The sequence below is a fragment of the Mytilus edulis genome, chromosome 4 (assembly GCF_963676685.1).
Source record: "Mytilus edulis chromosome 4, xbMytEdul2.2, whole genome shotgun sequence".
Taxonomy (NCBI): Eukaryota; Metazoa; Mollusca; class Bivalvia; order Mytilida; family Mytilidae; genus Mytilus; species Mytilus edulis.
Genome location: NC_092347.1, coordinates 76,311,118 through 76,337,137, shown reverse-complemented (window position 1 = coordinate 76,337,137; position 26,020 = coordinate 76,311,118). Strand labels below are relative to the sequence as shown.

At 31.0% G+C, this 26,020-nt stretch overlaps 1 protein-coding gene across 1 annotated transcript; it reads left to right on the top strand.

Annotated features, from left to right (window-relative positions):
* The first annotated feature begins 181 nt into the window (after positions 1-181).
* Positions 182-23,545, top strand: LOC139520560 (centrosomal protein of 120 kDa-like). Its single transcript, XM_071313332.1, has 21 exons — positions 182-357; positions 4,850-5,118; positions 5,652-5,784; positions 6,075-6,229; positions 7,245-7,442; positions 7,977-8,096; positions 8,426-8,524; positions 9,211-9,487; positions 11,176-11,274; positions 11,706-11,841; positions 12,641-12,790; positions 13,723-13,840; positions 14,496-14,563; positions 15,201-15,297; positions 15,834-15,974; positions 16,464-16,553; positions 17,090-17,295; positions 20,130-20,178; positions 20,820-20,942; positions 21,277-21,521; positions 22,257-23,545. The coding sequence occupies exons 1-21, from the start codon at positions 312-314 to the stop codon at positions 22,498-22,500; spliced, it is 3,063 nt and encodes a 1,020-aa protein (XP_071169433.1). The 5' UTR covers positions 182-311; the 3' UTR covers positions 22,501-23,545.
* The last annotated feature ends 2,475 nt before the right edge of the window (positions 23,546-26,020 follow it).

Here is a 26,020-nt window from a genome sequence, read left to right as displayed (position 1 = left end):
CAGTTCGAATTTTGTAGACTGGGATCCCGCTATATATAATCACCTTGTTCTATAAATATTGATATATGAAATATGTAATATGCACATTGATCTAGACAGGCGAACCAGTCTACGAATTTTGTAGATAAAGTTGTTTTCAAATGAAAAATTTTAAGTGGATATTAGGGTCACCCCATATTACGTCATTTCCGTCAATAAATTTGCATCAATATGGCGGCTGTTTTCAAACAAAGTCAGATGTCTCAGAACTTATAATGAAATATTGCCTCTTATAACAGATCAGCATACATATAACCAAATATTTAAGAAGAATGGTTGAAAAGGAAAAATTCTTAGTTGTTATTTCTGTGTTGGAGGGTAAAAGAAACCTAGAAGTAGATTTTTAGTCTGTTGAGGAATTCTAAACACGTCCGTTCTCGTTTCAGCATCGAAAGCGATCGGCAACATAGAAAAAAATTGCACGTTAAACACCCCTTTATAGTTTCTGGCATACCGTTTTTTGTGTCTTTTTTGCACTGTACTGTATAATAATTTCTTTATTTAAATTGCTCTAATGTTATTTACATGATATAATTATCATTCCTGTACACATTCAAGGGAGATAAGGTATCAGGTCCGTTGGCGCCCAATATACTTTCGCACCCTACACGTTCACACCTCGCACATTCGCACCCAAGGTCTGTTCGCACTCTACACGTTCACGCCCAATTTTAATTCAAATTCCAGTTGAATAATTGGAAAACCATGATTGTAATTTTTGTTGTTTTTAATTGCTTTCGTGTAAATATTGAATGTATTTATAGCTTGGTATATGAGTAAAAGATTGAAGATTTTAAATGAAAAACACAAAAGATAATTGTTTTTAACAGCTTGGTCCCTTTGATCTGAAATAATGAAACAATACACTAATGAGTATTATATATCACTATACATGATAAAATTTAATCAACACACACAAAAAAAAAAGAAACGTAGTCAGAATCTCACTTCATTTTGAAACAAGTCAATGAAAAAAAAGTTATAGCAATACACTAACCAAAACATGATAAACAATTGGCCGTTTCAGAATCTAAAGAATCATGGGTAATTTCATTGTTCGTACCCCAAAATGAAAATAACGTCACGTCATTGGTTGAATTTCCATTGTTTATGACATTTTTAACCAATCACAACGTTTTGGTGAACACTTTTGAAAATATTACCCAGGATGCATTAGATTCTGAAACGGCGAATTATTCAACACAAAATAAAACGCAGTGTTCTCCCCAGAAATTTTGGATAGCATCACATTTTGCGTAAAATAAATAACTGTATTTTTTTAATGTCGTTTGTCGCGTCACGTTGACACTTTATTTCCTTTATATGTTTTAGTTTATATTGTTCAATTCATAACTGAGAATACAATTAAACTATCACCACAAAAACAGTTGTTTCAGTTTGTGTTTTCTTTATTCATTTATAGTTACAGAATTATTTTTTTCCTCTTGTGCCAAATAAAAATAAATATGTGGTTTCAGTTACCCAACAATAAGTCAAATGAATGAATGGTTCATTATAGATCAACCTGTTTATATACAAAACTAAATATCTAGTACACAAAATTAACTATTTTTATAGTATATCAAGTAAAGATAAAGTAGCAAAAAAATCAATTTAAAAACTTTTTTTTATCATGTTTATGAAATTCATTGTTTCATGGCACTCAATAAATTAGTCCCAGTTGTTTCTTATCTTTACATCAAAATGATATGTATTTTTAACAAAGTTATCTAACAAATAGTCTGTTAATGCGTAGTTTTCTCTCTTGGTATATTTTTTCTGTCTACTGTCCATTTTTTGTCATTATCATGAAAATGCGGCTTTTTGTCATATCTTGTCCGGTTCGATCCGCAGTTTACACAAAAATGTGCAATGGGGGCCGTAGAAAAATTTACGAAAATGAGTCCGAGAATAAACATTGTTTGACAAGAGATTGTGAATGAATAAGACGCTTTTAATGCATTAAATGGATTAAACATAAACTTAAGCCAATTATGATAACTTTTTAAAGAAGTATTAAACTTAGTTTAGCTCTAAACCAAAATTCTCGCTCTCGTATTACCGGAAGAGAAAGAAAGTAATTTTTGGAGAGATGCACAAATAAACGACCTTTTAAAAAAAAAAAAAAATCGTTTCAATCTTTGAAATTTCGTAATACAAAACGTAGATTTCGAAATGTTTTGTGATTGCATTTTTCCATGTCGAAATTGGTGATTGCAGACACGTGCCGTGGTATTAGTCATGTCACAAGTGTCAGCTTGGGATATCCGCATCCAAACAGTTATCACCCTGAGGGCAATTAACACCTAGCTATTTAATCTCTTAATTGCCTTTAGTGTCCGACTTAAAGGGATTACAATTAAAGGTGATATAATTTTTATGATCATAATCGATAATAGATGAAAGTTCAAAATGAGGACAAGTAAAATAGCATCTTCAAAATAATTATAGCGTCGCGGAAATTATTATAGCATCACGGTGAAAAAATATAGCGTCGCGGTACTGCGACGCTAAAACGGCCTGGGGAGAACACTGAAATGTTGACAGAATCCCACTTTATTTAGATAGGAATATAATTTTTTTTAACAATACACTATCCAAAACATGATTAAGATTTATTCAACACAAAAAAAAAATGCTGTTTCACTTTATTTTTAGACCATGAAAACATTTATACTTATAAGAATACTACTTGCCAAAACTTGATTACAAAGCTACTAAACACAAAACCAATTAAAATTTGGCGCGAACATGTAGTGTGCGAACGGACTTTGAGTGCGAACATGTAGGGTGCGAAAATGAAAAGGGGCGAACATGAGTGGGTGCGAACGTGAATGGGCGCGATGGACCCGGATTCAGGAGATAATACCTGAATACACCATATCGCTATATTTGTCCGCCATTATTGGACATCACACAGTTTCCCGTAAAATTTTGACGTCATAATACAAAATATCTGACGCCACAATGGAAAAGTGATTGTTTTATGACGTCAATAGTTCAAGTGGGACAGATTCTCGGGCTAGCTGGGAATAGCGATAAGGGGTATAGACCTTATCATTGTTTTAGAATCTTTGGCACCTGATCTATTGACGCCAAACAACAATAAATTTTCATTGTGGCGTCAAACATTTTCTATTGTTATTGTTGTGACAGGAAAATTTATGATGTTCTTGAATGTAAGTTAGTCATATCGACACCTGTTTAAATTGCATCCCATGCATGAAGTAATTTTTGCACCCATGTTGAAATGATATATTTTTTTCTGTATTTTGAGCAAGCTTATATGACTTATACCCTTTGATGCCCACATTAATGAACAAATAATGTTAAAGTGTATTACAGGAGGACCATATAGATACATTTTGTTTATTGTTAAAAAACTTAGCACCTGAAGTTCAGCAGTTAAAAAACACAATAAAAAATCAGTTGGTTTAAAATTTGCTGTTTGAAGTTTTATAATATTCTAATAATCCTTTGATTGGTTATCATTTAAAAAACTTATACTAACCCTCTTGTTGTTCATGTTGTTACAACCATTTTAAGTTGGATTTTGAAGTTTTACGATTTTGTAAATTTTAAATAGATTATTCATAGATGTCTTAACCAAACAGAAGCTTTTATTTAATCTACAGATAAGAATACAAACAAATCTAATCATTGTTATTTAAATCGTTTTTTCAACATTTTCTGTCTAATTTTATAGAATGAATAACATGGCAACATTTTTACTAGTATTTTATTGTCATGAAATAGAAGTTCCTGTACATGTATAATATAAGTTGCAATAGGAACAAATATTATGGCATTGTTAATATAACAGTTTCAATTTGAACTTTTGATGTGCGTGACAAATAGATTTTTGAAAATATGGAAAAAAAATCAGAGTCTTCATTATTCTGACTGACTTGCAAAGCATAATATTATTTAAATCATGTCTGCCGAGAAAAAAACCCACCTACCTTAGGTGCTGAAATAACCAGGTGCTAATTATAATTGGACCAGAATTCCAATTGACTAGACTTCATAAAATTGCATGATATTGAGTTCCTCACATAGAATTGATTTGTAAATTTTAAATTTATTTTCTTAACTTAATACTGCTACATGTATGCATTAAAGTCAGATACTTATCAGATTTTCTCAATCTGCCTGTTTGATATTGTATTGTCTTGTGTCTGAAGATACTATGAAATTTTCAAATTTTAAACATGTTTAACATTTAATTATATTGTTATTGTTGAAAAAAACTGCATTTATTATTTTTACATTTTCTCAAGTACAACACTCATTGCACACACCTAACTGTCAAAGTGCTCCTTACTATTGTGCATACACAGAAACTAAAACCATTGATAACAGACATGACAGACTTTCAATATTAAAGATAATTAACTTTGTAATAATATATTGAACATGAACAGTATATACATTGGCGGTTCCAGGGGGGGGGGGTTCCAGGGATTGGAACCCCCCCTTTTTTTGGCCCATCAATGCATTTGAATGGGGACATATAGTTGGAACCCCCCCCTTTGTCCCGGGTTGGGAACCCCCCTTTTTAAAACGGCTGGATCCGCCACTGATATAGAACAACAAAGAAGGCAGAATCACACAATTTTAAAGCATTTAATTTGTTTCCAGTTTCCCCAAAATAATTTCTTAATAAATGTGCCGTTCAGGAATCATCTGTATATATACATGCAACTTTTCACTTAATTTTGTTGCTGCTTTTATTTGTTAATAATCATATAATGTTTGTATGTCTTATACATTTCTTTCAAGGCCTTTTATAAGATTTCTTGTGTTTTAGGTAGGAGATTTCCAAAGAGACCAAAGCACAAGGTCATTGCTGAAGCAAGGTTTGATGGTGAGCTTTTGGCTTCAGACCCTGTTGATCATGTGGAGGCCCCAGATTTTACACAGGAACTGGCATGGGAATTGGATAAAAAAGGTCTACAGCAACACAGGTTACAGAGGACTTCAATCAAAATCCAATGTTATGCTGTTGATTCAGTCAGTACCATGAAAGAAGTTATTGGTTATGTTGTTCTAGACATCAGATCAGTTCAAACAAAACAGGTACAGTACATTTTTAGTAGTGAGTTTTTAAGAATAAATATTTGCACAAAATTTGGTGGTGAAATCTGTTTCTCTAATGATTTATAAACAATATGCAGAAAAATTCAATCCTTCCATTTGAATGGTCTGCAAAAGATGTGTTATTTCTATGTGCATCATTAGGCATCAAATGACTTTTTTTAGGACGTCACAATAGGAAATTCAGAGGAAAGCAAAAAAAAAATTGTAGTCATAAATGAATTTAGACCAATGAAGAACTGAGATCAAATGCACACATTGATTTATTAAAATAATCAACAGGTCAGGAAAAGGTTATTTAAAATCTTGTATGAATAAGAGAAATATATATATGTAACCAATAGCCGACTTCTGGTGTGTGGTTTGTGTGGTGCCTATACACTAACGTTAATCTAAAAAAGGTTTTAAAATGAATGTGTAAAATTTATATCCAATATAATAAAGCTCTTAACACAAAAGTAATTGAAATGTAGTTAATTACTTGTGGCAAATATATATTATTATTTTATTTACAGACTCCAAAGTGGTATCCATTGCTACATTCAAAGTACAGTAAAAATAAACCTGAGATAAAGTTGTCTATATACCTAGACGATGATAAAACTGGAGAACAGCCAAGTTTTAAAGCTAGAGAAGCACCCCCTCGAGGTAATTATAATATAAGAGATAAAATCAGGAAAGCACCTCCTGTATAAACTGCATTTCGAAGAAGTTGTGGTATGATTGCCAATAAGACAAATGACACAGAAACTAACAACTATAGTACTCCATACGGCCTGTAACAATGAGCAAATCCCAAGTTCAAACAAGTAATTTGAAAATATGGTTAAAACATTTAATTTGAATCATTAAAAAGAACCACAAGAAAGTAGATTGTTAACAAATTATTTCTGAGTATTCTATATTGCTTTATATCAACTGATGCTGTTATTTTTTAGTCATAGAAGATTTAGCTGAAGGTGAAGGCTACTTGCGTACTTTACAGCCAGTTTTAGTGGAAGATGAGGGTTACTACCAAATAGGTCCCGCAGACAAATGTAAAGATAGCTTTGTCATGTCTGTAACAATTGGATATGCTAATAACTTAGCTCAGGTAAACAGGAATTATAACTAGGTTTAAAATTTTCTGCAGGATACAGTAACTATTAGTGAGTTTAGGTGACCAAGTGGTCTAAGTTTGTATCTCTAGTTATCACTACCCTGAAAACACTTAGATCATGATTGTCTTCTGATACTTTGGCTTACTCCTACAACAAAAAGAAAACCTAACAGTCATGATATAGATAAGAGGTCTGAAGGTGCCTTAAAAATCAACAATCAATCATGCATCACTATGGGGTTATTCTACACATATACTACAAATATTTTTATGCCCCATTTATGGGCATTATGTTTTCTGGTCTGTGCCTCTGTCCGTTCGTCTGTCTGTCCATTTTCAGGTTAAAAATTTTGTTCAAGGTAGTTTTTTATGAAGTTGAAGTCCGATCAACTTGAAACTTAGTAAAAATGTTCCCTATGATCTTTCTAATTTTTAATGCCAAATTAGAGAATTTATACCATTTTCACACTCAACTGAACATAGAAAATGATAGTGCAGATAGGGCATATATGTACTTGTGACACATTCTTGTTGTCAGCATTAATCATGATAAAATACAAACTCTTGTTTTTGTCATACTGTGGATTTTTTATTTTTGTGGGTACCAATTTTGTGGATTAAGGAAAATTACTCTTTCGTGGATAATTCATTTTGTGGTTTTCTTAAAGTCTGTGCATACATGTCAATGGAAAATTTATAATTTGGTGAACACTTGAATTCGTGGTTCATCTGTATCCATGAAGCCCACTAAAATTAGTATCCAACGTAAAATAATGAATCCACATTATACAAAATGTACTACCTACACTATCAACAGTTACATTCACCCTTTTGATCAGAATAATTCTGATCAGCACAGGTCAGGTCCCCATTTCTGTCTATATAAAAATGCAGACCATAATTAGAAAAAATGGAGCAAACATTCTTATGATTTTAAGTGAGTTTGCTTTTAATGCTTTTCATATTATTTTTTTGCCTACCTGAAGTAATAAATATTTCAATGTTTCAGTTAATTCCAAGCACTCACCCATTACCATCTTTAGCCACTGGATATTTCTTCTACTTTTCATTGCTGGGAAATGATGTGACGAATGAGACATTCCAGGACCTCATTAATCCAAACTTCCCTGCAGAGCGAGCTTCAGTTAAGATCAAGTCTAGTGTAGATGCTCTCAGAATATTTCTATCAAGCCAACCAGGAGTACAGGTAAAATAATTGATTATATTGGCTTCACATGCACAGTATACAAAAGCTGTTTCAGTGAAAATAATTTGTTATGAAAATAAGGAGATGTGGTATGATTGTCCATGAGACAACTGTCCAGCATAGACCGAAGGACCTGGATGTAAACAACTGTACAAATATACAATAAAAATTAACATAGGACATCTCTCTTACAAAGAAAAAACTAAAATGGTGTAAACAAAGGACAAACGCAACAAGCGTGCAGAAACATTCTACTGCATGCAAAAAGCATGAACATACAGGTATTTGGCCAATCACTTGAAAAAGGCTATTTTATTTGTTGAACATATTATATATGTATGTCAATACAACTTTTTGTAATCATTTTACCTATGATAAAATGCAAGAAATGAGAGTTAATATGACAAAATTAAAAAAAATGTACAAAACCATACCAAGCTTATCTGTTGTGGCATTTATCACATTATAAAAGTTTATAGTGAAAAAGACCTGCTTGTTAAATAATTCAATACATTTATTAAATTTATTTTAAAGGTCCATTTATGTTGTGGAGACCAGTCTTTAGGAAACTGTGAAATACCTCTGAATACATTAATAAAGAAAAACAGTACAGAGATCCATATGAAACCTGTGACCATAGAGGGACCATTTCAGGTAATAAATAGTCACTTGGAAATGAAAACTGGGTAAAAACATAAATATACAAATGTAAATTTTTGTTGTTTGATGGAGTTCTTCATTCATAAATATCATTGGATTTGTAAATTAATAAGTCTTTCTTTACAAAGATATTTTTTTATGTTTAGAACTTTCTAGTCGATTTTGCTGTATTACATATTTTTAATTTATGAACAAGTAAAGTATGATAAGATTTTATTGTAAGACTATTTTTTATTTAAAAGAGCTGCAGAACTTTAATTGAAAATAATTTTTCTCACCAGTTTATTTGAACATGCTTCAAAAGCTCTGTTTATTTATTTCAGCTAAATCCACCTAACAAGGCAAAGCAACAGATCTTATCAGCACCCCCAGATTTGGCCCCTGTTGTTGGTGTGTCAATTGTACTCAGAAAAGAAGATTTAGTAAGTTATTGTATATTCAAAATTAATGCATGTTCCCTCAACCTTATGCTATTTGTTGTAATATTTCTCAGGTTTGATATTCATTTTGAGCTAGAATACAAACTTGAAATCAGATAAAACTTTTGTTTTGGAGCTGTGGGCTTCCCATCAATGTCTGACATACAAAGTTCAGCTTCCTTAAACTTCCAAAATAGTGTAAACCGGCAGGCATTTCCCTACTGATCATGTTTATTATTGAGAAATACTAGGAAACGACTACTTCCAGAAACAGGTCCAGTAGAAGTAAAAAATAAAAAAAAACAGGAAATTCTGGATTTTTTGGTGAAAATGACCTTGTTTAAAGACCTAAGAACTGTTGTGATTAATATGTTCACAGCTGGGCTCCACTCTACATTGAAACTAAAGTTGGATTTCATCAGCTTTCCTTGGTCTCCCAGGTCAAATACTAGGCTGAAAAAAAAATTAAAATTGATGCTTTTTGTTCCTGATGACCAAATTTGATAGCTGATTTTCACAAAAAGCACTATCTTAAAGTTTTATGTCATAGATCAGTTTTAAAAAAAGAAAGACAATTATATAACTTGGTCTAAGCAACATAAAAAAACAGTATGCTCATTCAGATATTTTACCACATGTCCATACTACTGTATAAATTACCTTAAAGATATAAAGTTGTCCTTTTTCAGGGAGTCATGTCTCCTGGTAAAGGTCCTTCAGGGGAAAACATCCATGAAATTCCAAAGTCACCTGTGAGATCTCTAACACATTCTCCATTGAGATCACCACCAAAAACCCCTAAAAAAGATGGACACAAATCTCCTAAAAAAGGAAAAGGCAAAGGAAAGAGTAAAGGAAAACAAGAAGAGACTGCAGAAAAAGAAGTTCATTATCCTGATGATTTTGAAATTGGCAACAATACTCAGGAAAATGTCAGTAGCTTGGAGGAGGATAAAATGAAAGAACGTAAGTTTTGGAATAAAATTGAGAATGGAAATGGGGAATGTGTCAAAGAGACAACAACCCGCCCAAATAAAAAACAACAGCAGAGGGTCACCAACAGGTCTTCAATGTAGCGAGAAATTCCCGCACACGGAGGCGTCCTTCAGCTGGCCCCTAAACAAATATATACTAGTCCAGTGATAATGAACGCCATACTAATTTCCAAATTGTACACAAGAAACTAAAATTAAAATAATACAAGACTAACAAAGGCCAGAGGCTCCTGACTTGGGACAGGCGCAAAAATGCGGCGGGGTTAAACATGTTTGTGAGATTTCAACCCTCCCCCTATACCTCTAACCAATGTAGTAAAGTAAACGCATAACAATACGCACATTAAAATTCAGTTCAAGAGAAGTCCGAGTCTGATGTCAGAAGATGTTACCAAAGAAAATAAACAAAATGACAATAATACATAAATAACAACAGACTACTAGCAGTTAACTGACATGCCAGCTCCAGACTTCGACTAAACTGACTGAAAGATTATGATTTCATCATATGAACATCAGGCACAATCCTTCCCGTTAGGGGTTTAGTATCATACCATCATAACATATATGAGAAGAACATAACCCGTGTCATGCCAACAACTGTTTTTAAAAATAAATGTGTTTAGTTCCGATGCAAAGACCTTATCAGTGACTCAATATTAACGCCAAAATATGCAATCTTTAATGACTTGACAACAGTATCGTAATTATATCCCTTCTTAATAAGTCTATTCAAAGGTTTTGTAAGTTTCTGAGGTGAATACTGACACCTTTGTGCTTTATAAAGAATATTACCATAAAAAATTGGATGTGAAATACCTGAACGTATTAGAAGTCTGCATGTTGAGCTATATTTACGAATGATGTCTTTATACCGATGATAAAATTTAGTAAATGTTTTGACTAGTTTGTGATATCGAAAACCCTGGTGTAATAATTTTTCAGTAATACATAAATTTCTCTCGTTAAAATCTAAAACATTGTTACATACACGAGCGAATCGTACAAGTTGAGATATATAAACACCGTAAGATGGTGACAAGGGAACGTCACCATCTAAAAACGGATAAATAACGATAGGAAATGAAAAATCATCCCTTTTATCATAAATTTTAGTAACACTTTTTGACATTTGATAGAAAGTAATTAGTTTAAAACTTTAAACTTTACTTCAGGGCTATTCTATTTAATCTTACATTGGACCTAAGACTGCACTTCCAAAAATGGGTACCCACCCATAGAGACAAATTTAAATTTTCATTGCACTAGACAACCACTCATTGTTCAAATTTTAAAGTGCCTTCCAATACATGTTTTCATGGAATTTACCTTAATATTTGCCTATTGGTCTTTGAAAGATTAAAATTGTATTGGTATCACTCTTTAATTAGTCTTTAAAAATGAATAGGAGTTATCTTCTTCCTTTTTCCTAAGATATTTTTAGGAATAACAGAATCTCTATTTGAAAATTTGAAGCAGTTCGTAAGAATGATTGTGTACCTGAATAACCATGTGATAAGTGGTTGTACAGCCAAACTATTGAAATGAGAACTAGAAAATAAGCATGTGGATATTAAGGAAGCAAATATGATATATTTATTAGTAAACTGTTATTTGTCTCAATGGAATTTGTTGATGTGACAATTAATTATTTTACAGAGATATCCAAGAAATTAAAAGATAAGCCTCCAATGTTTCCAAAGGGACCGCCAAGTCCTATAATGGCTGGCCATGAACACAAAAGACTTTCAGACCATGGTATGTACAAATATAGATATCTCTTCTTATATCTATATCATGTATAATATAAATTGTATACTGTGGATTCATTATTATTCGTTGGATACCAATTTTCGTGGATTTCGTGGGCACAGTCAAACCACGAAATTAGATATTCAACGAATGATAATTTTACTTTAGGTTTGTATGCAGACTTCAGCAAAACCACGAAATTAAATATCCACGAATATGCAAGTTTTTCTTAATCCACGAAAATTGGTACCCACGAAAATAAATGAATTCACAGTATATTGTTTGAGTATTATAAAGTGATTATGTAATATTGGACAATTTACGTTAGATTGAGAAAATGTTTTAGTTGTACCTGTAAATTGGAGTGCATAAATCATAGATTTCATATTAAAGGTTCAACATGATAACACCTATACAATTTAACTTTTTATTTCCAGGTGAACAAGAGTACAGTAATCAAACCACATCTACACATGTAGCTATTCCTCCACAGGCACATCATTTCACATTTTCCATTGATTTACGCAGCATTAAAGATGTCGACTCATCAAATACATTATTTGTTTATTTAAAGTTAGTATTTTACAATCAACATGTGTATATTACTGCAGATACTGGTTCATATATTTTTTCAAAGGCACTCACTGTAACCAAATGTTGCTATAAAAAAAAAGAATTATGTATAATACAATATACTACAAAGACAGAATCATGTATGATACAATATACTACAAAGACAGAATCATGTATAATACAATATACTACAAAGACAGAATTATGTATAATACAATATACTACAAAGACAGAATTATGTATAATACAATATACTACAAAGACAGAATCATGTATAATACAATATACTACAAAGACAGAATCATGTATAATACAATATACTACAAAGACAGAATTATGTATAATACAATATACTACAAAGACAGAATTATGTATAATACAATATACTACAAAGACAAAATTATGTATAATACAATATACTAAAAAGACAGAATTATGTATAATACAATATACTACAAAGACAGAATTATGTATAATACAATATACTACAAAGACAAAATTATGTATAATACAATATACTATGTATAATACAAAATACAGCAAAAATAGAATTATGAATACATTTGTACTACATTATACTGCGAAAACAATTATCTATTGTATTGTATAATTCAAAATCAATATAGTACAAAAACAGAATTATGTCTCATAAATAATACTGCCAAAAATAGAATTTTACATACTACAACATACTACACCAATCGAATGTAATTCAAAGTTTTTTTTATCACTTCTTTTATTATAATATTTATACTATATGGTGTTGCTGCTTAATCACAACTTAATGTTCATTTTATAGGTATATGTATCCTTTTTTCGGGAGTGCTTCTGCTATTATTACACATCCTCCAGTAGAGATTCGTAGAGGTATGGAGGTACTTCTACCCCAGTCATTCTGTGCATTTGACTTTGCCTGCAGTACACAGCAATTACAAGAAACATTCCTCAGGTAAGCTCATGTTGATGGTTAATTCTTCTTTGTATGCTTGATTAAAATATGTCAAGTAATTAATACTTGATGTTTTTGTCTCGTCTTCACAGAATCAAAAGGCAAGACTGACAGTGATGTCGTCAACAATGTATAAGTTTATGATTAGGTCAGTTTATGGGAAGCCACTAGTGCTAGGCCACAGATATTTGGTATTTATTTATATTATCATTGGCACATCTAATTTCTGTAGAGACTATTTGGCCCTCAATCATGATCTATTGACATTGACACTTTATCTTACTTTACATGTATTTGTTTGTGATTAGGTCAGTTTAAGGGGAACCACTTGTGCTAGTTCAATGCTTATTTAGTATGCTGATGCATAAGCTATGACACAAATAAGTTATGTGCAATCATTTGACAAATGTTCTAGGACTGTTTGATTTCATGTCAAAGATTAATAAATATATAAATCATAATTTATTTGTATTAAATTTATTTGTATTACAATGAGGTTGAATTATTGAATAGACCACTTTCAAATTTGTCCGTCACCAGAAATAACTTGTAAATTATGCCCGCCTTTATAACGTCTAAGTGATCGTCATTGTGCAGGATTTACTAGAAATAATTTTTGTCCTGTAGGTACTTAATCACAATTCCCTAATGACAGCAGTGCTGAATGACTATTATGAGAATTCAATTTGCCGAAAAATTCTTGCAATATAGCTTTATAGTTTTCCAACCACTCGCTCAACATTGGAACGGAAGTGGCAATGCCCCTACATGCACACATTTTTTTTTTTATTTCATAGCTAGTTCATTCACTCAATAGTTTTAATTCTTTTTATTTCCAGATTTAAAAGAAAACTGAATATACTAGAGCACAGTTTTGGAAATAATTCTACCATTTCAGTAAAATTATTTCGTTTTTTTTTTATATATTTTAGAGTTCCATTGATGGTGGAGGTTTTCCACAGAGATAAACAACAGTCAAGAGATGTACTTGTTGGTGTAACTAAATTGCCATTAGAACAGATTATATCAACTGATAAGAACAGAATCTCGGTAATGTCCAGAAATTTTGCTTGTCGTGTTAAAAAATACTATAGTATTTGAAAACTTATTTGATGCCACAATATGAATTGTATTTTTTTTCATCACAAACAACGTTTTTAAATGTTTGCGTTTTTTCTTTTGTGTAAAATTTAAATGTCCACACCTAATCAGTAAGCAGCTTAAGTACAAACTTGTTATTTATTAATGTTGCTTTACTACCTTCACATTATATGTACACTTATATTAGTGTCTTATTTTATAACTTGATATCATGGGCTATTCTAGTATATTGGGTGTGTGAGGGTTGTAAGGAACTTGTGAAATACCTTCACTACCAAAATACTTTGTGGAGTAGTTTTGCATACATAAAGTTAGAATACAACCATAACTGACCTACGACCCTTGAAAAATATCTTTCCAACCCTCACATAACCATTTTAATCCCTTATTTATCTAAAATTTTTGTGAGTTTTTAGTAGAATTTGATACTGCTTGAGACAAAGACATGAACATAAACCAAATCTTGTAATTGTGCTTAAAGAAAAGTGTAAAACACATTCAATGTTTATAGATTGCACACAATAACTTGATTTATCAAATATAACACATGTTGTTATTGTACCAGTAAGTAATAATAAAAAAAAAATTTGTTTTGTTTTTTTAGAGTAATACAGGTGGTTCAGGTTGGAGGCAGAGTTTTAGTGACAGAATTAACGTCATTTCTCCAGAAAGGTAAAATTTAAAATTTAAAGAGAGAGGATTGCCAAGGGATTGGGTCCCTTTACTCATTTGTTTTTCTTTGGATTTCCCTTTTTGAAATCCATTTTGTTTGACCTTTCTAGCTCACTTGGCGTCTATCAAATTGAAATTACATTAAACATTCATATCAAAGGTTAAATCAACAGTGTATTAGACAGATTTGAAATCAGTGCCAATCAAGTTATTTAATAGAACTTATTTGCTTTGAAATGAAATTTATATTGAATATTGCAATTACATTGTAAACACTCTCAAACCTACATTTCTTGTCATATTTTCATGAAATTTATATCAAAGTTTTTTTATCAGCAAGGTTTTGGAAGAGTTAGATAATCAGCACCAATGGACTATCATACAAGAGTTATATTCATTTGAAAAAGATAATTTATAGAAAATAATATTGTCAGCATACATATATAGGAAAATATTTAAAAGATTTTATTTTTTAAGATATTACTTTTGGACACATAAAATATGTGCATTAGCAGGGGCATTGTAATTGGAACTCTGTTCTTTTATTGAAATTCATTTACCAAGAAAACATAACTCTATACTTTAATAGTTTTAAATCCAAGTCACTTCTCAAGAATAAATATTTGTTTATTTATAGTGAAAAGAAGGTAGGAGACATTTGTATGGTGCTGAGTTTAGAAGACTGGGGACCAATCTCAGCACATCAAATTGTTGTACAGCAAGAAACTACCACTGTGAGTACTACAGTAACATATGCATGATCTGTAGATCATTTTACAAGAGAAAAGTGGAGAACTTTAATTTAATTTGACTTCTAAGCATACTTAAAGATGGTTTATTCAAAATCCACAACAAAAAAAGTATTTGTTCATTTTGAAATTTCTCATGTTGGTCAAATCTTAATTTTTTTACCCTTCATATATACATGCCATTCTGTAAATTCAGAAATTATTAGAAAAAATACAAGGTTATAATCGCAATAATTTAAATTTGCATTTTGAAATTTTTTATATGAATTAAACAGGATTTTTTCTCGCATTTTAGTTTAAAATTAAAAAATTGCAATAATAAATGCAAGCAATAATTTCTGAATTAACAGTATCTGTTTCAAGAAAACTGTTTTCATTTTATGAGGTTGAATTATTCTGAGTAAGTCCAGATAATACAATTTTATAGATTATAGAATTTCAAACATAGTATGCTTGGTATAAGAAAGATGATTAAAATAAGATTCATGATCATTTTTGCTTACAAAATTGTTATTTACTAGGCACCTAGTCATCCTCAAGTACAACAGACACAGCCACCCAGAGCACCGTCACCTGTAGAACCAAGGGAAACACCTGAATACCAAGCTGCTATTGAACTGGAGCTGTGGAAAGAAACTCAGGAAAAGAATTTTGAAAATCAGGTAAGGCAAAACTTTCATGTAAAATTGTGGTGTTTATCCAGCTTTTGTAAGCATTACTGTAATCAACTTATTTTCGCGAGCGATTTATTTTCGCGAGCGATTTATTTTCGCGACTTTCGCGAGTAGAAAAAAAACGCGAATTTAAATCGTCGCGAATATGTAAAACTTCAATTATTCCTTATTAAACTTCTTCAAGTAAATCAGAAAATCGCGAAATTAAATACCTGCGAAGTGATCTAGAAAGGGTAAAACGCGAAATAAAGTATCCGCGAAAATAAGTTGGTTTACAGTATTACTCATTTATTTTGACTTGGGCAAGCAGCCAATAACATGAAAAAAAAAAAAAAAAAAATAGCGTACATTCATTCCTTGCTTTCTTTCAAGTAGTTCTTGTATACATCAGGTAAAAAGCAATATCAATAATTATCATGGAAAAAGTGATTCATTATTCTTTATTGAAATTGATGTAAGAGTTGATATATTTTTCAGTTAAAGCAGAAGGAGGCATCTTACATGAAAGCACTTGCAGAAGAATGGAAGAAAAGAGACAGAGAAAGAGAAGTACTCATGAAGAAAAAGGTAATTTAACTCTGTAATATTTTTTGATAACAGACACCAGTTTCTTAGGAGGTGCATAGAAATACCATAATTAAAAAAATACTGATCCCATTCAGAAATGATTAACATGTGTATTCTTATAACAAAACAATCAGATAACATGTTAGTATAAACAAGCATCATAGATAAAGATAGGTTACTAGAATTAGTATGTTTGGTTTACTTGGATACTAGTATAGAATCTTTAAACAGTGTCATAATCTCTTGACTAATTTTATATGAAGTTCTACAGACATTTGCTCTCTAAAATATGGGACAAATAAACTTATATTTTTTTCTTAAAAAGATTTTTTTTACAAAAGATTATTGCTATATGCTGTTTTTTAATAGTGTGATTTAAAAGTGGGACAATTGATGTACATGTTGTAACTAGGTTATGTACAAGCAAGTAAGTAAACTGATGCTCTAATAGCTTTTCAGTTTGATTTATTGATGCCTGGACTGAATTGAACCTTCTCTGCTCACTGTTTGAAACTCCGTATTCTCTTTTGTTATAGTTGGCAGAGTATGCAAACCTAGAGGAACAGCTAAGGAAAACATTGAAAGATTTAGAAAAACGAGAGAAACAGCTGGCTGCTAATGAACAGGAAGTTATGAGATTAAAGAAGGATTTACAGAGAGATCATGATGCTAAACTTCAGGAAATGAAGGAGGCTTCTAGACGTATGAAAGACGATGTTGATCATAAAATTGAACTTGAAAAGTAAGTTGACAGTCATTAGAAATTACTTAATGTATTAACAGGTGAAAAAGCAATCACACGAGGAACCTTATACAACTATTCATAAACAATTATACATTTATTTTTGTTCAATAAAAATGAAATTTCCTGACATGTGGACACATTCTTTGCTTTATTTTGAAAAGGATAAATTGTGAGGAAAACAACCACTTCAAAAGTATTTTTGGATTACTAACATTTTCAGAAAAATGCAGAGTTTGCGAAAACTTTGTTTGACCCGTCGGTCATGGGACCGACAAAGCAAGATTATTTGTCAGTCCTTCAAAATTTTAGCCAGTCCTAAAAAAATCTGTCAATTTGATCCTAAAATAAAAATAATAACATATTTTATCCAAAAGTAAATTTATTATTATTAGTTTTATTTTTCACAGCCACGGACAAATTAATAATGAAGGACCAGTTCTGATCTTCTGATTGTTCTTAATTAAAGTCATTTTCTCTATCCATTTCATCATCTGATTCATTTTCTCAGTATTTGTTATCTCCATCTAAGATTTCAATCGCCGATTGTTTGCCATGAACAAATTTAGCAGGCCACGTGTAGATCGGCACTTTGGTTTCCATAGGTTTCAGTTTGTTTATAACAGGAAATTAGCAGCAGGTACATCCGAAGACCGATGTTAACACATATTGGAATTAGTTGCGGTACAACTAATTACCGATAAAAAAAAGGCACTGCAACGGCCGATTTTTACATCGGTCATCAGGACCCGCACTAGCTTTCAAAACACTGGTCCGAGCCTAATTTTGACCGATAGGACCGACAGGACCGACCATTTTCGTGAACTCTGAAAATGAAATAATTTAATTTGTTTCATACTTTCTAGTACATAACAAAATGATAAAAAAAACCTACATTTTAATGCTTCAATAAGGCCAATTAAAATTAATTGATAGATTTTCATCCCCGCCCGCCCTGATTTTTTTTATTTTTGAAAAAATTACGATTTCCGGATTTTGTTCATTTCTGTCACCGGTAACCGTCGATAATTTCATTACATTTAAAACTTCCTGTTTAAAATGCAAAATTTCGGTTTTCGTATTGATTCTTTTTAAATTATTAAGTCAATATATACTGCTGATCTATGATGACAACATCATTTACTGAGAATAGAGAATGATTACGAGAAGGGCGTGAAATATTCGGGTTACGATTACGCTGTGTCCAAGAACGCAAATCGCCGTATGTCACAAACGTTTGTGAGTAAAACACCTTGCCCAGCTGGTCATTGTATAAATTAAATCCAACTTGGATTTATTATATTTATACAATGACCAGCTGATGACTTTGTTTCAAGAAATTATGACTGTGAATGAAACCAAAAAGCGTATTAAGAATCGTGGAACACATTGGTACAAAAATCATGACTGGAATAAAGAAATTGAAACAAACATGAACTTATTAGATTGGTGACCCTATATTGAGTTCAGAAAGTCGAAAAACATACGCATTTTTAATTTATTAATTTAGATTTTTGTAGACGAACAGAAAATATTCTCTGTCCCAATACCCACGATAGAGTCATTAAACAACCATATTTTCAGCATTGTAATTATATTTGCAACTTGCATATTAAGGACCAACCCTGTTGTTTCAACACTGTTTGAGTTTTTATTTTATTCTGTACTTATCATACTTGTGTTTCATACCAATGCATTTGCTTCATTTTACTAGGACAACAAAACATTGCTAAAATAAATTTGGTGTAGGTAGTCCAACTGAAGAGAGCATTTCTCCACGTTTCTGCTGTTTACTATGAAATATGTTTCTAAAGCGGCAATTACATGTAGAACAGTGGTTGCCAATCAGAGATATATATTTACGAATTTGAAAAGCGTCACCAGCATATGGAGTATATTTTTATTTCCCAAATTAGGTGTCTCAATAAATACGTTATTCTAGAGCTATAGATCAAAGTACGTTGATTTTGTTGAATACTGCTTTCTCAAAAGTTGCTAAGACAGGGCTATAAATCAATCAAATTAAGGTCATCACTCAAGAAATTTTATGGTCGCCATCATGAGCTGATTTGCCATTATGAGCTGATTTGCCATTATGACAAAAGTGTGTCAGAAATCATATCTGATATTCTTCCTCAATCATAATAACCTTCCATCATTACCGCACTGAACAAAGAAATAACATGACAGGTACCATATAAGTTGCAGGAAATGCGTACCCTTTAGGTGAACCTGATTTCATTCCTGGTTTTTAGTGGAGTTTGTGTTGTTTCTTATTTCTTATTTTGTATTTGATGATTTAAATGTCTTTTGGTTTTATGGTTTTTGGTAACTCCTTGGTTTTGATTGTTATTGTCTTATACACAATACCTTATGCATGTGTATAAATGATATAAGCTTATAATTAAAATTGCATATATGAATAACACGTGACAAGAAGGTTTGATATATGAAATAAAATTTAAAAAATAAAATCCTCCCACCCGCCCCATTTTTTTCAAAAATTTGGATGAAAATCTACTAATTTTAGTTGGCCTAACATGTTGCCAATTGTTGTTGAAATGTCAAAAGAAAAAAATGATTATTTGTTTGTTGTTGGTCTCTGTTTGGTAGATGCTACATTTACCAGTTAAGAGCTATGCTGTTATGTTTGTAAAAGAGAATGCAGTGATTTTTTTTTAGAAAGGCTCAGATATCTTTAATGGTTAGAGTTTAAATTAATTACTTTTGGCATTTACATGCATGTAAAACTAAATTGCATTGCAGGGCACTTGGGAGAAAGAGTATTTATTTTCTTTATTTATAATTTAATACTGGTAATAATTTTTTTTCAGATCAAAAACAAAAGAGATAGAAAATTTAGTAGAGAGATATAAAAGAGAGGTAAGTCAGAGTCAGGACTGATTTAATAGGTGAATAGTTAATCATGGTTTGATATAGTATTGAACAACTTTGGTTATCTATGAGGTTTATGAAAAAAGTAATATTAAGTGTAGTTAAGTTATTCTTTACTGTAGTCATGGTTAAGTAAATTTAGAGGGAAAATCAATTCAATTTTTAATTTACATTGGTCATTTGTTTAATTTAAATTTACGGGGCCTTGGTGGAAGAGTGATTCAAGTTGTCCAACACTTATATATCCGTAGTCTGAAAAACGAGGTTGTAATCTGAGGTGAATCCAGCATGTGGCAGGTGCATGCATTGGACTCCAATCTGATTTGACTAGGTTTTCAGTGTTCTCATCATAGGTTGATGGTTCTTGCCTGGCATCCTGGCCTTCACCACCAATAAAAAAACTTGACAGTCATGAAATAGCACAATATGGCAGATATCATATGAATTATCTCCCTTTGACAAATGAATGTCAATGAGACAACTAACCAACCAAGTCCTAATGTTTTAAAAGTAAATCAGTATAAGAAGGTGCAAAGAATTAAGAAATATTAGTTTATTTCAATTGATTGATATTATACTTTCTGCATACACTGATACAGGATCTGATCAAAGTTTATGCTATTTTTTAGATGAATGAAGCAGAAATGAAGTACCATAAATTGGAGAAAGATTTTGCTGTCTACAAAGAACAACAGAATACCAAACCAGAAGTCAGACTTCAGGCAGAAATCAATCTTCTCACTTTAGAAAAGGTATAATTTTGTAATTTTCATAAATAGCTTATGTGGTCTGATGTGAAGTAATCTCTTTGATAAAAGATAATATGGCCTTTTTCCATTGAAAAAAAAAACCACAAAAAATTAAACAAAGTTGTTCTGATGATGATATCTTATTTTTTGGTGGTGTTTATTGTATAAAACGGGTAAAATAATGTGAGGATTAAAAGTCAAAGTTAAAAAGTAAGCTAAATTGGAAGCCTGTTATTTTAGAAAATTAAAGAAAAGTTATAACAAAATCAGAATGATTTATATACAGGAAAACCATAGTGGCACAAAACCTAACTTGATAATTTTTTACTTTTATCAGGTTGAACTAGAAAGAAAACTAGATACTGTAAACAAGTCTAAAGTACACTACAAACAGCAATGGGGGAGGGCATTGAAGGAACTAGCGAGACTGAAACAGAAGGAACAAACTGCTGCTAAAGCTGAATTAAAGAGACAACAACAGGAGTTAGAACATATGAGATTACGATATCTAGCAGCCGAGGAGAAGGAAGTGGTCAAATCTGATAAAAAGGAACTGGAGGAAATTAAGAATGAATTAAATAGGTAATTTAGTCTATATGTAGATTGTACAGAAGAAAGATACTGTAAATTCAGAAAATTTGGTGTCCATTTATTATTGCAATTGTTTAACAATGTAAAAAATGTGAGAAAATAATTGTAATTTCAGGAAATACTGCATACAATTAATTATGTCCAGATATAAAACATTAATCTATTTTTGGCACCACTATTTTGTGATAAATTTATAGTAATTGAACATAAAATCTGTACTAATTTATGGACCTATATTATTGCAGATATTATTTGAACACTAAAATATGAAAAGACTTGCATCTGTCACATAAATTTAAAGTTGATGAGAAATAAGGATATCAAAACTTTCAGCAGAAAGATGTATATCAGACATTATTACAATTTATTCTTTTAGTAAGCAAGATAAACAGAACATTTACATATTTCTATGCTTTATGTTGATTGCTAAACATCATTTTATTAAGTTGAAGAAAACAAACAAAAATGGTTGAAATGGAAATTTTGCTGTTTGATGGCATAATGTACCAATATCTATAGTATGTTTCATGTAGACATGCACTGTACCTAGGTAAGGCACTTTGAAAACAAAGTAACTATTCATAGAAGTAATGTTGGAGACATACTTTTTCTAACTGAATCAAATGTCTTTAATGTTGAAATTAAAGTAATAAAATAATTAAAGTTTGATCTCTTCATAATAAAGATAGCAGTAATTGGCTATTATATATATAAATTATTCTTTAGGTTAAAGCAACTTGAAGAAGAAAAGTTAAAGAATTCATTTGAAAACAGTCCGCGGGAAGTGGATGGTATGAGACCACTGAAACCAGATTTAGACTGCAGTATAGACGAACATATAACGCGACTTATTGAAGAGCGTGATACTTTGTTACGGACAGGTGTTTATAGTACACAGGACAGAATTATCGCTGAATTAGACAGACAGATCAGAGATTCAATGGTTCAGAAGAAAACAAACAACTTGTGAAATTGAATGAGAAAATTGTATGATGGAAGCTTGTCTGTGATAAAATAATTATGCCACTGAATAGTCATCAGTCAAATCACTTTTTAAAAGAAGTAATGCATTGCATAGCAGAAAGTGATGTCAATTTATTTCGATTGAAATGACTTTAGTGGTCTTTTTGTTGTTCATTTTTGTAGAAAAGTTTTTTGATGTAGAACTAATGTAAATGGAAATGGCAGACTGTAAATTGAACCTGTGATTATTTGCAGCCATATACTTCACTAAAGGTTGTTGTTAAGAATACAGAAATTTATATTGAAACTTACTAAAATATCAAAATTTTGTTTGGAGTTCCTGGAAGTCTTCAAAAATTAGGACAGAAATGTATGAACATACAAGTTGATTTTTATTTAAGTAGGCAAAAATATCCAGTCTAAAAAAAAGAAGAAAAGAAAAATAAAGATCCAGTCTAAGGGGAGGTAATTTGGAGAAATTCTAATTTAAACTATGATAAAGATGGTTAGCTAATGTTATTATACATTTTACTGGATAGAAATAAAGTTACCTTTTCCATTAGTTAAATTACAGTGGAATTAACTAATTGAATATAGCATCTTGTAGATTTTTTGTTTCTAATTTATTGACTAGACCACAATGTTCAATGTTGTTGATAATGATAAACAAATACTATATAAAAGGAATGTCTTAAAAATTAAAACTTTTCAGTTATACATATAATCCTTTTAAATTAAGAAATAAAGAAAAATTAGTCATTGTAGAGTAAAATTAAAAGTTAATATTTGTAAAGTGAAAAAAATTTTGACAGCTGAAAATAAACAATTTACAGCAGCTGTCTAAGTTTGTGGTGCTGATATAGTGAAATATAATGTTTACAATATGGTACATGTATATATGAAGTGTAAAAGGTAAAAATCATGATGCACTTATATGCAAATAGTTAGGAAAATACAAACTTTAAATGTGTAGATCCTTCATCATGTTTATGTTAAGTGATATAAACATTCTATTATCCTATTGTTCATTCGAGAATAAAGTCTGGAACTAACTCACCTTGTGATATCTAAAGTCATTGTTTACAAATAAGGCCATAAAAAACAATAATTTCGTAGGGCATTTCTTTTAAACAATAAATTTGAATTAAAAAAGAAAGCATAAACAAAATTTTTTACAGTGTACTACTACATTTGGGACAAATTATATCAATATTTAGAAAAGACTACCAGATCTAATTCAAAATATGAATAATTCTATGTTAAGGGTGGTCTATAATTCAGTTTTACAGCTTCTGACATATTTATTTTTTTTATCTTTTTTAACTGGACCAAATCCCTTCTTTACCTTAAAATTCATCCCAAATCTTAATATTTTGTGTATAGAATTAAGATAAATACATTTGGAAAGTGGGGAAAAAAAATCAAAAGAATATTAAATTTGATTCTGGTAACACATATATGAAAAGCAGTAAAACTTAGAAATCATAACCCTTTCAGCTTTTGTTCATTGTAGATAAATCATTTTGCCAAGAAGCCAGAGAGAATTTTTCATTTCATTTAACATACTATTTCATTGTTAATTCTGCATGGAAATTACTCATATACATTTTGTATCTCAATTTAATATTTTCCTTGCTTAATATTTATCCGTCCTGTTACACTTCTAGTCCGTGTTCATTTAGCATTTATATTTAACATGACAGTCTGTTTAAATTTTCTAGTACCCTAGGAATCTTCACCTGAGAAATTAAACCTTAAAGTTTATAAGGATGTGGAATAAAATTTAGAATGGAAATGGGGAATGTGTCAAAGAGACAACAACCCGACCAAATAAAAAACAACAGCAGAGGGTCACCAACAGGTCTTCAATGTAGCAAGAAATTCCCGCACCCGGTGGCGTCCTTCAGCTGGCCCCTAAACAAATATATACTAGTCCAGTGATAATGAACGCCATACTAATTTCCAAATTGTACACAAGAAACTAAAATTAAAATAATACAAGACTAACATAGGCCAGAGGCTCCTGACTTGGGACAGGCGCAAAAATGCGGCGGGGTTAAACATGTTTGTGAGATCTCAACCCTCCCCCTATACCTCTAACCAATGTAGAAAAGTAAACCCATAACAATACGCACATTAAAATTCAGTTCAAGAGAAGTCCGAGTCTGATGTCAGAAGATGTAACCAAAGAAAATAAACAAAATGACAATAATACATAAATAACAACAGACTACTAGCAGTTAACTGACATGCCAGCTCCAGACTTCAATTAAACTGACTGAAAGATTATGATTTCATCATATGAACATCAGGCACAATCCTTCCCGTTAGGGGTTTAGTATCATACCATCATAACATATATGAGAAGAACATAACCGGTGTCATGCCAACAACACTCATATTTGCCTGATCAAGCAAGACTCTTTAAAAAGGCCAATAAGAGTTTGAAATCATATTCAGAATTTTTAATTGCCATTATGCACTAATGTGTGTTTGCATAGTTTCAGATTCAGCAAATGCAATCAACAGTAATGATGGATAAAATTTAAAATATTTCCTTCCTACTTTTTGTCTCCTATACAATTCATTGATAAGATGTAAGAAGTAGGCCATCTTTATAGAACTAAATATGAGAAGTCTTGTACTCACTGTTAATCTTCTACAATTACTAACGCCCATAGACTTCTCAACTCTATACACATAAGACTAATAACAACCAAAGTTCAAATTGAATACCCACATGACATGTGCTGATTTTAATTGCACATTATAATACATAATATAGTCAAGTAATTTATAATTACTACTGAAATTAGAACATGTCATTTAACATCGAATAAATTCACATAAGCAAGATAAAAAAATTTATCTGAGAAACACGTCTAGTCGAGTCGGCCCTGTCATTTTGAATGGTTATATCCCATGAAGCGCGGGAATACAAATAACAGTCTATGGGCAGACAACTAGAAGAAATTAATTTCAATCAAATTCAGTTCCTTCAAAGGGTTGAACTTTTTCTTTTTAGTGTCCCTTTCTATTGTTATTGTATCCCTCCTTTCCCCCCTGATAATTTTAGTTTGGCCCATCTTGTGGTTATTTTAGATGAATAATCTTTGAACATAGATAAAACTTTGAATCATGTTTCACCAATATTTGCTCTGATTCTATGTGAAAGAAATGATGTTTTTATAGTTGGTTAGTCTTTTTTCAAAAATGTACTTTTTTTTTCTTTTGTATTTTAAATCAAATTTATGCATTCAGTCATTGAATTCATTTTAGTGATATTATATTTTATTGTTGACATTTTTATTTATTTATTTATACAAAAATTATTTGTATATAGAAAATTTAAACAAGTGTAAATTTAAACATTTGAATTCACATATACATGTATATATATGTTTTATGGAAATATGCAGCAAGATGCCATAATGCATTACAGAAATAAAACAAATACTAGCCTTCAATTTTGTCTTCTTTTAAACATGATTAAGAAACATAACCTCCATTTTTTTTGTCGGAGTTGA

What these genes read in the sequence shown, in the direction of transcription:
- LOC139520560 (XM_071313332.1), top strand. Translation starts at nt 312, where the DNA reads ATGGTTGAAAAGGAAAAATTCTTAGTTGTTATTTCTGTGTTGGAGG. An exon ending in TACTCAGAAAAGAAGATTTA is followed by an intron (nt 8,525 to 9,210) that starts GTAAGTTATTGT and finishes GTCCTTTTTCAG; the next exon opens with GGAGTCATGTCTCCTGGTAA. An exon ending in ACATTATTTGTTTATTTAAA is followed by an intron (nt 11,842 to 12,640) that starts GTTAGTATTTTA and finishes TTCATTTTATAG; the next exon opens with GTATATGTATCCTTTTTTCG.